Raw genomic sequence first — 11,686 nt, forward strand, 5'->3', positions numbered from 1 at the left:
ATCAACATGCTTATTTTTTTGGCCATCAAATCCCCTCCCCCCTCAAACCACATTTTCCGCAACCCAAGATGACGAATTTGCCCCATTTTCAAAGATGGTGAGGTCTAACCGACAGATCGCACGTGTATTTTGCCGCGCGGCGTACCAGGCGTCCAGTGGGCCGACCGCCTGGCTCTGGCCGTGGCAGAAAGCGAAAGCTGGAGGGCGAAGGAGACAAAGGTGCCCTTTTTTGTGACCAATCTCTTCACTGAGAGATCTGCTCTCATGCATACGAGTGTTGGTGTGGCTGTGGGTGCAGTGCGGCCGTCGTCGGTGCAGTACCACTGCGACTATTGCCAAAAAGACATCTCCAACGTCGTGCGCATCCGCTGCGCCATTTGCAAGGTGCACTGTTGTGTGTGTGTGTGTGTCGTGTGTGCGGTGTGTGCGGTGTGTGCTAACTACGAACGTGGGTTTCAGGACTTTGATCTGTGTCTGGAGTGCTTTTCTGTAGGGGTGGAGATCAAAGAGCACAAGAACGATCACGACTACAAGATCATGGATTACATGTCCTTCCCCCTCTTCGAGGAAGGCTGGGGCGCCGATGAAGAGCTGTTGTTGCTCGAAGCCATCCAGATGTACGCATTTATTCTATACATGATTCCATGCTGTGCAAGTGTTCTGACACCCCGGCGTGGGTGGTGCGCTGCTGAGCCAGGTATGGTATTGGCAACTGGAGCGAAATCTCTGAGCACGTTGGTACCACCAAATCGCCAGAGATCTGTCGAGACCACTACTTCACCGTCTACATTCAAAGCGCCACCTCTCCCGAACCTGTACGTGATCACACCTCCCAGGCGCCTGTGCCCCGCGCACTTGCGCTTCCTCTCTTTTGCTCATGAGACATGAGACCTCGCTACGCTGGATGTGCTGCCTTGCAGGATACCACCAAGACGTTGACGACGGATCTGAAAGAGTACCTGCGCACGCGGCTAGGCCGACATCAAAGTCCAAGCTTCGCCGAGCCTGAGCCGCCGGCTTCCTCCGCTTTGTGTACGCGAGGCCTAGCCCCTTTCCACCTCTCTCCCGCTTTGCTCTCATACCTGCACCACCCGGGCAGCACAAGGACAAGGTTCCAAGACCACCTCCAAAACCAACCAAAAGAAGAAAGTGAAGGTCAGTTCCTCATTCCTGAGACTTCGAAGGCTCTATTCTGTTGGAGTGTTGTGCTGACGTGACGCGAATGTATCAACTATGTGCAGCACAACGTCAGTTGTCCGATTGCTGCGCCGGACCAAGCCGGCTACATGCCCAAACGCAAAGAGTTCGAAACGGTGTGTAGAAATGAGCGTATTCGACTGCGTTCAGCTTTCTTACCAGCAAGTTGTTTATATGGGCCATGCACAGGAATGGAACAATGACGCGGAGTGCCTGATTGCCGACATTGTGCTTGAAGACGAAGATGACGACGAGATCAGAGGTCGGTTTCTTGTCCCTCGCCCCCATCTGCGCTGGCATCCTCCTCGGAGCGATGTGTGCTGACCACCCTTCACTGTGACGTGTATGTACACCATAGACTTGAAGGGCTCTGCGCTGGAGGTGTACAACAGAAGGCTGGACGAAAGACTATACCGGAGAGCTTTCGTCATCGAGAATGACCTCGTCGAACAAAAGAAGGTGTGCAGTGTGTAGTGTGTGCCTCGCCTTTTTGCTCACGTCGTGCCTTTGGTCCGTATGTATATATATATGTATTCACCCTGGTCTCTTGGCGTGTTTCCATTTGCGTAGAAGCAGGCTGCTGCCAAGGAGAAGAAGAGCAAGGAGGAGATACAGGAGGAGAGGGAAATCTCACGAGCCATGCAGAAGTTTCTGCAGCTGCAGGGCAAGGGTGAACACGAGCCGTTCATCGATGGCCTCGTCCGTACGTGTCGCCCTCCCCCCTCTCCTCTCCACGCCCTCACGAAGTTCGGAAATCTACAATTCAACGCGTGCGCGCAGCTGACCTTTCCCAACGTCGACCCTTAACAGAAGAGTCGCTACTCCGAAAGCGAATAATGCAGCTGCAGGAATGGCGAAAGATGGGGATCAAGACCTTGATCGAGGGCGAAGTTTATGAGAAGGAAAAGGCGCGGTACAGGCGATGCCTTCCTCTTCTTCTGCTCTTTCCTTGTCGGCCCCTCACCCATGGCGCGGCGACTTACGCACCTCTCTCTGTCGCTCGTCTGTTTGGACAGGCGCGAAGCAGAAAAGGGCCGAATGACCCGCGGCGTAGCCAACTCCATCTACGCTATGGAGAGGACTGGCGTGCGCGGTTCCAAATGGATCAACAGGTTTGCTTTGCTTTGCTGCCCGTCTCCCATAATGCTTGCTTCCAAGGCTGCGTCCCCCTTAGCTCCTGCTCACGATCGCCGTTTTGCAGACACAATGCCATTCCATGGGACTTGCTCACTGACGACAAGGACAAGAAAAAGGGGAAGCTCACGAGGAAGCAAGGTATCGTTGTCGTATCGTGTGTGTGTGTGTTGTGTGTGTGTGTGTGTGTGTGTGTGATGTGTGTGTGTGTGTGTGTGGCTGCCGGTGCCATTGTATGGCCCACAGTTGTGGACTACCGCGGTTACTAACCGGAAGCTTGTGTTTGTGGGACCGTGTGCAGCTCCGCTGGACTTGACCGGAGCTCCCAAGTTGGAGTGTTTGTCCCTCAAGGAACGGGAGCTGTGTGGAGCGCTCAGGCTCTACCCGCAACAGGTTCCACTTTTATCCCTCTTCAAGAAGGCAGTTCAAAGAGCAGCACTTATACATCTCTCTTTCTCTCTCTCGCGCGCGCGTGCAGTATGTGTTGATCAAGGAGACCCTTATACGGGAGTCGCTGCGACATGGCGGACAAATGCCCAAGGCGCTCGCACGCAAACTCATCAAGATTGGTACGGCGACAAGAGGCCTTCTTTGAGTGATGAGTTGCCTCCCTAACCCTCAAGTACCCTTGTCGATGATGATGACGATGATGATGATGATGTGGGCGCAGATACACCGCGGGTCAACAGGATCTATGAGTTCATCGAGAAGAGTGGGTGGATAGCAGCACCGGCCCCCAACAAGAAGTCTTGAGATCATCCACCCGCCCGTTTGTGGTGGCCAAATTCATAATAAAAAACGGCACAAGGAAAATGATTGTGCATACGAAGAATTATCAGAATGGCCGCAGTGGAGTTAGAGACTGCTGTCTCTCGTGTTCCCTCTCGTCCTCTGCGCTTGGGCCCTTTCATTTATTTCCGGGACGTGTTGTTGGGGGGGTGTACAGGTGGCCCTAGCCAGCCGTGCACTGGCGGGGGAGGCTGAAAGCGACGTGGTGTGGGCCACCCTCTTCCTACGGCGGTTCGGCACCGACTTTTGGGGCGAGGACGCCGCTCCCCACCCCTACCACGTACATGACCCCTTCTCAGCGCACATCCCCTTCCCCTTCTGGTGAACATGTGTATTGACCTCATGTGTGGACCTCGCCTTCATCTTCTTCGGCACCAGGCTGTGCCCGAGGAGCAACCGAATGAGTGGCTCCAGCGGCCCGCCGTCGACGTGTTTGCCAGCTTCCTCCACGACGACAACCATTCGGGAGTCAGGCATCGTTTGCTAGCCTTTGTGTTGCAACAGCGCCACTCGGGAGCGGAAGACGAAAGTAGGACCACCAGTGGATGGAAGGCGGCCTACAGACGGTTCGCGCTAACGACGCCCCCGCCCCTGGCCCATTTCTTCGGGTGGTGTCGTGTACTCATGGACGGACACACGAGGTGGGGTGCACCAGGATGCACGAGATGGTGTCGACATGGCAGGCGGAGAGCGATGTCGGGTTCATCATCGCGGGTCACACGTCCTTCGAGCGGCTGTCGGCCATTGCCGACATCATCAAGGAATCCGCGGTCACTGGTACTGACTGTCCTTACTCGGTGCTAGCAAGTTGGCCGCACTACAGCAGGAACTGACCCTTTGAGAATGAAATGCAATGTAGACAACACGGCGGTCAGGGTGTGCACAGATGACCCAGCGCCCCCCGCCTTTGCACCGGTTGACATCTTGAGCCCAACAGGTCTGGTAGAAGGCTCCTTGCGCGCATGCACTCTTCTTTCAAGGACATGTCCACCCTGTGGAGCACTGAAGCTATTGCTGTCACATGACACTTCGCCAGGGGAGTGTCGGGTGATGCGCATACACATCCAACAGACCTGCTCGCTGCGTAGCGAGTACGTGTGGGAAGGAGCACGAGACGTCGCTAACTACTGCATTGTTCGCAAGCCCAGGTGCGTGAGCGTGCGAGCACGCAGGCACACACGCACACATGCACACATGCATCGCCTTCATCCACTGCACCTATGCCAGCAGTCTTCTGAAGATTGTCCCTCTAGGAACTGGTGGAGGGACAGCAAACGAATGTTTCGAGGCCTGCGCCTGGGCTACAGCCCATGGCCAACAAGGCTGGTGATTGTGTACGCCATCGACTGCGAACATATGGACGACCCCGACTACCAGGAGCAGGTACAACTCTCTCCTTGAATTGTGCAGGCCATTACCCATACCCACACGCTCGTTCAGGTCTTTAGGGAACTGCACGGGATGCTGGGTGAGGGCAAGGGCCAGTTTTATCAAGGGCTCTGTCTCAACCTCCACTTGATCAACCCCAAGTCCGTGGACAATGTTGACATGATACGCCAGCGCCTCAAGGTACACAGGAGACTCCCATGACTCGTCCCTGTGTGGCAACTAAGGTGGCCGCAGATCCCGCTGATGCAACAGCCAAGACGCGACTGCGAGTACTATGCGGGGCCAGTTGTGTTCTACGTGACGGCCTTCACCATGTCCGACCACGAAACACTCAGTACGTGCACACCAGTGCCCAGCGTCCCTATTACTCTTTCCTTGTACTGACAGGCACCGCCAACCACAAAGAGGAACGATGGGCAAGGGAAGAGCTGGTGATGGCAGCGTACCTGTGGCTCATGGTCCAGCCATCCTTCTATCACCACTGGAACGCGCCAACAGAAGGGAACTCCTGGCTGTGTGCTCTAACTGATGAGCGGTCCCAGCTCAGCGACTAAGGCCCACACCCTTTCTAAATTAGAATTCTCCGGGCGTTAGCATAACTTCAAGTCGCAGGCACTGGTGGCCAAAATAGTCGTGCTCGATCGGGCGAGGTCGATGTAAGCACCCTCGCCGAATTCACTTTGCCTCGTCGACGCGCGCCCAACACGATGGGCGGCGACGCGCGGCGTTGGCGATCGAGACCATCATACTTGGACGGTAAATGTCGATGCAAGCAGTAGCCCTTCCTCTTGTAGATCTCCTCGACGGTTCTGCCCCACTTACTGTAGGAGCTGATGTACTTGCGCACGGCGCCACTGTTTCTGTCCTCCCTGCTCGTCCTCCTCACCAACGCTCGGCGTCGTATGACCTGCATCTTGTACCGTGGCAGCAGCACTCCCCATCGGTGCTCGACGAACTCTTAGATGAACTCGTGCACATCGCGGACCGCCGCTTCCACCATCTCGTGCCAGTTGGTGGTGATATCGCTGTCGAAGAGGTACACGCTCCCGTGCTTCTTCGGCCGGTACTTGAGCTCGAACGCACGGAACCAGGCCATGGCATCGTTAGCGATCCGCGTGGCGATGAGGATGTCGCGCTGGTTCTGGTGCATCTTCGCTGTCGTCGGACGGTTTCCGGGTATCAATCGCTCGAGGCGGTGCATCGCACCACCGATGAGCCTGGCCCTGTCGCGGAAGACAGAGACTTGCAGCCACGCACCGCCGACCACGTAGGCCATGGCGTACTCGAACGCCCGCGCTTCGCCGTCGAAGAACTTGTGCTTGGTCCCTTGGTGAAGCTGACACATAACACCATCTTCCACTTGGATGAGATCCTCGGAGAGAAGGAGCTGGCTGAGCATGGCCTCCTCGAGGATCGGGATGAGCATGGGCTTGGCGTTGAAGAACTGAAGTTGAGGTTGTAGTTGTACTTGTACTTGGAGTTCTCGTGCACCCACAGCTTCTACAATGCCGAAAATCGAGGGAGAACCAGGAGGGCTGCCAACTTGACCTTCTCTTCGTCTGAAATGGTGGCGTATTCGTAGAGCTCCAAGATGGCATCAATGCACCCGCCCTTGTACATGGGCATCTGTTGTTGTTGTTGTTGCTGGCCTTCAACTGCTGTCAACTCATGAGAGGCCTTTGGCGGCATCTCACTGACTAAGAAGTCAACAACCAAGGAGGAGAGTTTGTTGCTATCAGTGGTAGATGAGGAACTCATGATGTGTTTGTTTTTTTTTCAAGAGGCAAAAACAGCTGTTGTGCAAAGAGATGGTTATTCCTACTTTCACATAACCATGATAATCATGTTCAGCTAGGCTTACTGACAAAATTGTTAACACAAGAAAAATTAACAAATAAATCTGTAGCTGGGCAATAATGCCTCATTCATAACTCACCAGACTGCCAATGGACGCCCCCAAAGGATCTTGATGCAATGGCAATCAAATTGCTGGGAAATAAGAAAAGGCTGATGGTGGCTGTACACTGTGGATGTGCCCAAGATCAACCCACCCCATGGATGTGCTCATCCATCAGCAGCCACCCAACTTCACCTGTTGACTCATCCTCTGGCCTTCCAATCTCCACCCCAACCTCTCCCTCAAGGTGAGGAAGAGGAAGATTACAATGTAGAAGGTTGAATTAAACCAACCAGCCACATGACTCATACCAGCTGAGCATGATTGGCATGGTTATTTATTTAAAATGGCTGTTATTGCTGGGAGAAGATCATCTTGGGGATTGAATGAGCTTTGAAGGTGTGCTTTGAGAAAGCTGAACACCTGTTCAGCAGGGCTGAACTCAGGGCAGTACTTTGGTAACAACCAGTAATCTGCCCCAAGTGCATTGATGTGCTCAAAAGCTACATCTTTGCTCCAGCCATGCTGATGAAATGAACAATTATCTCCCAAGATGACATCCCCAGCATGAATACAATCTAAAATGAACTCAATAAACTTTTCACTGTTGCTTGAATCAGCAGTGAATGAAAAGATAAGGGGGAAGGGGGCATCCAGTATCATGAGAACATTCACCATCCAGCTCTCCACCATGATGTCATGTTGATATCTTTCCTGCAGTGGTTGTTGTCTGCAGTGTGACCAAATGACAAGATTGCCAAGATGTGTGCAGTCAATGCAGGCCTCATCAAAGACTTTGACTTGGTAGTGGTGCAGCCATGGGGTTTCCAGTTGCCAGATGATGAAATCTTTGATGATGAGGCAGTTCGCCAGCAGCCATTTGTGGGGGTCTTTGAATGTTGCCTTCTGCTGTGAGTATTCTTTCATGAGATGTTTCATCAGTGTCAAGATGGACCACCACTCACCAAAGTGCTTCTCAAACACCTCCTGTACGCCTTTCATTGTGTATGTGACCCCTTTCTTGTTGATGGTGAGAAGCTCAATCATCAGATGAATTCTCTCCTCTGTGAATCACCACTCCTTCTCACCCATTCCATGCTTATGTGGTCCTTTCTCTCCATCTCTGTGCTGCTGTAGAACCTTCAAGACAAGTGCGCCAGCTTTTGCTGTGTCCAGTCATGGTGACTGTTGCTCTTTGACACAATGGCGTGCCACATGAGGGGGTCACCAACACCAACTTGTCGCCACACGCCCAAGTCCACACGCTGAATGATTGGCTTCCGTGGCATCTTCAAGATCTTGATGAAGTTATCATTTATTGAGCACAGCAGCAGGCTTTTATTGATTTTTGTGATAAATGCCCGAGTTATCAACTTTACCCTCGGACTTGGGACGTTATTTCAAGTGTAGTGTGCCGCAACGAACACGATGCGCGTGGTCAGCAAGGCCGTGCAGATGATGTGGATGGCTGTGGCGATCATCGTAGGGCTGTTGATAGGTTGCTGCGTCAATATGGCAACCAGCGACACTCTCACCCACACTCAGGGGGAGCGAGCGTACAGCGTGGCATGCGTTCCCTACACCGGCTCTCCCGCCACCGCAGGGAAGTGTGACCATGTCATACCACCTTCAACCAACGTATTTCTCACGTACCTACGTCCCACCACATTACCCGCTACATGATAAGTTTGTTTTAGGTTTTCGGTGTTGCATATTTAAATATAGATCCTTACTGATTGGGTCGGGACGACCGCAACCCTCCTTTTCCCCTTTGCAGGTATCCCGACACCTACGCTTCGGTCGACAAGCGTGTGGCCAACCAGGTGCGTTCTTAAACTCCTTCTTCTCGTGCTTCACAGTCCTCACGCCACCGCTAGACCGCGGCGATGGGGGCCTTCTTCCCGCCCGAGTGCCGCACCCCACTGGTGGCCTTGACCTGCATGGGCTCCTTCCTCCGCTGTCAGTTCAACAGCAACTTCCCCCTCTTCGACGGTACGACACGCAGAGATAACAATTGTGCAAGCGAATGCCGCTCAGCACACGCACGCACACGCACACACATTGGGCAGTTTATCCTCCGTGCCGCAGCGTGTGTGAGGCGGCGGTGCTTGGCTGCGCCGCCTTCTTCGAATCGCAGGGCGTGGATAATGTACAGCCTTCACACTTTGATTCGCTCTACACACTGCCGTGCTTCTTACGTTGGCCGTTCAGATGTTGCCGGACTGCGACATGATCGACAACAGCACCGGCACTCCATTCCCCGCGTTTCCGCCCGACGGCACCCAATGCATCGCGATGCCGCCTGATATGTGTACGACGTGGCGTCTGGGCAATGCTGCAGTAGCCAGCCTGACCGACTCTAATCTTTTTCGGGTCGCCAGTCGTGCCGTACGGTGAGGCGGACTGCCCCTATCCGCTCAAGTACAACTACGACGCCCAGGACTCGTTTGAAGCATCGGGCTACGACCCGAAGCAGATGTGTGTGCTGCCCTGCCCGAACCCCATGTGGTCCGACGCCGAATGGACCGCCGGAGTCACCCTCACGCTGGTCGGCAACGGCATCTCCGGCATCCTCTCCCTGTTCACCGTACGCACTCGCTCTCTGCGCACCTTGCCTCCGCACATGATTGATCGTTGCGCCGGACACTGCCCAGGCGGTCAGCATGTGTCTGATGCCCGGCAAGCGGCGGTTCCCCGGCACTCTGTTCATCTACATCGTGCGTAGGCCCTCTTAACACTCTCTCCCCATCGGGCAAGATGGTCTCACGACTCTATACCCCCGGCTGCTTGGCCAGGCGTCCTGTTTGTCGGTGATGAGCCTCATTGTAGCCTTTTTCCCAATCATTTCTGGCGGCGTTACCCGGATGGCTTGCACGCGGGTATGTATGGCACTGCGCTCACGCGAGATTGACGAGTGAACTCCAAGGACCTGAACCACTCACCACTCCTCCACGTTGGATTCTAGGGCAACCCGCCTCAAGAGGTCACGTTCGACAATGCGCGCGAATACGACGGCGCCGGCGTGCCGTGCATTCTGCAAGGTGTCATACATTCGCCTTCCCATCAACCCCTTGCGTACCAGGTCTGACGTTCGCTCGGTGAACTAGGCGTGGGCCTCTTGTACTTCTCGCTCGCCTCCATCCTCTGGTGGTTGGCGCTTTGTCTGAGCGTGTTTGAGGTACGTAGCAATCCATTGCGAGTACAAACCAAAGTGGTGTGTGTGACACATCAGTGGTCTGATTTTTTAGATGGTGTACCTCCGACGAAGCGTGCAACTCATTCGCCAGTGGCACCTCCCTTACCACTTCATCGCCTGGGGTCTCCCCTTCTGTGCCGTCATCGCTGCGTTTGCTGGGACTGTGCGCACTCCTACGCACTCATACCAGGGTTAGAAGAACTGAATCTTGATCTCGGGCTCGTGATACAGGCATATGGAGCAGTGCCGGGCATCCCCTGGTGCTTCGTGCGGGGAAGTGAGTGGTGGTCGTGGGGGCTCTTCTACATTCCTGGTGCGTTCTCGCCCCAACTCAACGTCGTAAACTGCATCGCACTGATTCCTGTCTGTCATACGCGCAGTGGCTATATTCCTGATCATCGGTACCTTCGCTATGACTTATTCAGTGTATCGGTTCATCAAGGTCATCATCTCCTCTCTATGCAAAAGAAGCCAAAGTTGGCTGACAAGTATACACGTGGCAGGTTCGGTTCCGTTTCCTTAACCGGTCCGGCGAGTCCATAGAGCAGGTGTGTAGAGCACGCGCCAATCACAATCACGTCTGCAAACCATGTTGATGTGTCATCGCTGGTGTGCGTAGGTGGTGCGACTGCTGCTGCTTCTGCTGGTCTACTGGATGGTGCTGATATACCCCTGGTGCTTCCGGATATATACTCTCGTGATCCAAGGTCTGGAATTCTCAGCCCATCGCCTTCACTGTCAGGCGAAGTCCTAACTATCTGTCTTCTGCCTTTTCCAGACGACATTGCGGCTGCATTTGAAAAGCAGATAAGATGCAGCGCAGCCACAGGGACACAATGGTAACTTGCGCTCATCCACAAACTCAGCAACCTTACTGACAACAATACCACACGTTCTGGATGTGCAGTGAGCTGGAAGAGCGGATTAACATTGGCACCTGGTACCTGCAGCATATCATGTTTGGTGCAGGAGGGCTAGCCATGTGTGTATGCTGCTGTTCTTCTGTATGTTGTAGCCTCCCCTGAATTCAGTCCATATGCCAACACTGTATGCATGTTAACACTGTTGAATACCACAGGAGGTCCTGAGGCTTTGGTTGAATATCATCAAAATTCTATTCACCCATTCCTTTAGGGACAGCCTGGAGGAGATCAGGGTACATGCACAACACCACCTTGCAGCTATCCAGAACTAACACTGTGTTGCAGCATCTTGTGGTAGGTGGAGAGCGTGGATGGGATTCACAACCAACAAAGTCATCAAAAAAGGAGGGCAAATCAATGTACTTACCATCCTCTCTAAGCATATAGATGTTGGTTACTAACACTGTGCTTTGGTAGTGGGAGCAACCCATCAACAGAGCACCACAGCTCAACAAATGAGGATGATCAACTATAGGCAATATTTGGAGATGTAAAATAGAGGAACTAGCTCTTTGTTGTTTGTGGAGTTTGCATTTGGCTGATTCATGAAGGCCTCCCCACAGAACCAATACAATTACATGTGTTGTTCCCATGTTCCCACGCCTTGCTCACTGATGGCTGCTTGACTTGTTGACAGTCATACCTGTGAAGCCTGGGTCTAGCACACTGGGCTCAAGTGGTGTCTCCTTGCTGACCATCCTGGACTGTTGTGTGTGTGTGTGTGTGCATTGCACTGAGGTCAGGCACATGTGTTAAGGGTAAGCACACAAGAGCAACAACACATGTGTGTGATGACAAACCTTGTGATGCAACACCCTTTTGCTGAGGTGTTTCACATCACTGCCCAGCTTGGTATCAGGGAGGTCCACAGCCCCACTGGCAGTGGTGGACATGACCTGCATTGTTGCCAGCAAAAGTAGGCTCAGTATACTGTGCAGCAAGTGGCTCAGGGGTGAGGCGAGTTGATCATAGCACATTAAACCAAGGCTCAGCAGTGGTGGTGTGCAGATGGGTCTCAACACCCTCCTTCACATCACCCCACATGACTTCACCTCGCTCACTCAAGATCTCCTTCTTTCCTCACTGGATGCCCAGCTCCTGGCCCTCCAAGAGAGGGTCCCCCTTCTGTTGCTTCTGCTGCTCCTGAGACATTCTACAAAG

The 11,686-nt window shown here is 53.6% G+C and overlaps 3 protein-coding genes and 1 pseudogene across 3 annotated transcripts; 3 read left to right on the forward strand and 1 right to left on the reverse strand.

Moving 5' to 3' along the window:
- Window positions 1-149: 149 nt before the first annotated feature.
- ACA1_019960 (SWIRM domain containing protein) lies at window positions 150-3,084 on the forward strand (the record flags this gene model as incomplete). Its single annotated transcript, XM_004338710.1, has 16 exons — window positions 150-219; window positions 299-384; window positions 460-617; window positions 698-815; window positions 921-1,032; window positions 1,100-1,155; window positions 1,242-1,313; window positions 1,387-1,459; window positions 1,556-1,656; window positions 1,774-1,900; window positions 2,008-2,110; window positions 2,214-2,309; window positions 2,399-2,472; window positions 2,633-2,724; window positions 2,810-2,900; window positions 3,002-3,084. Coding segments are annotated over 16 exons (1,512 nt in total), but the record flags the coding sequence as incomplete, so codon positions are not given.
- Window positions 3,085-3,171: 87 nt separating this feature from the next.
- Window positions 3,172-4,753, forward strand: ACA1_019970 (annotated as a pseudogene).
- A 714-nt stretch (window positions 4,754-5,467) lies between these two features.
- ACA1_019980 (uncharacterized protein) lies at window positions 5,468-6,135 on the reverse strand (the record flags this gene model as incomplete). The annotated part of the gene is made up of 2 exons (XM_004338711.1): window positions 5,468-5,953; window positions 6,037-6,135. The coding sequence occupies 2 exons, from the start codon at window positions 6,133-6,135 to the stop codon at window positions 5,468-5,470; spliced, it is 585 nt and encodes a 194-aa protein (XP_004338759.1).
- Window positions 6,136-7,834: 1,699 nt separating this feature from the next.
- On the forward strand, window positions 7,835-10,797 carry ACA1_019990 (uncharacterized protein; the record flags this gene model as incomplete). The annotated part of the gene is made up of 18 exons (XM_004338712.1): window positions 7,835-8,013; window positions 8,184-8,229; window positions 8,284-8,398; window positions 8,476-8,555; window positions 8,618-8,717; window positions 8,788-8,993; window positions 9,061-9,123; window positions 9,202-9,285; window positions 9,372-9,447; window positions 9,514-9,584; window positions 9,655-9,765; window positions 9,834-9,915; window positions 9,983-10,044; window positions 10,106-10,150; window positions 10,222-10,309; window positions 10,410-10,441; window positions 10,553-10,606; window positions 10,681-10,797. The coding sequence occupies 18 exons, from the start codon at window positions 7,835-7,837 to the stop codon at window positions 10,795-10,797; spliced, it is 1,611 nt and encodes a 536-aa protein (XP_004338760.1).
- Window positions 10,798-11,686: the final 889 nt, after the last annotated feature.

Source organism: Acanthamoeba castellanii (genome assembly GCF_000313135.1).
Source record: "Acanthamoeba castellanii str. Neff unplaced genomic scaffold scf7180000084033, whole genome shotgun sequence".
NCBI lineage: Eukaryota > Discosea > Longamoebia > Acanthamoebidae > Acanthamoeba > Acanthamoeba castellanii.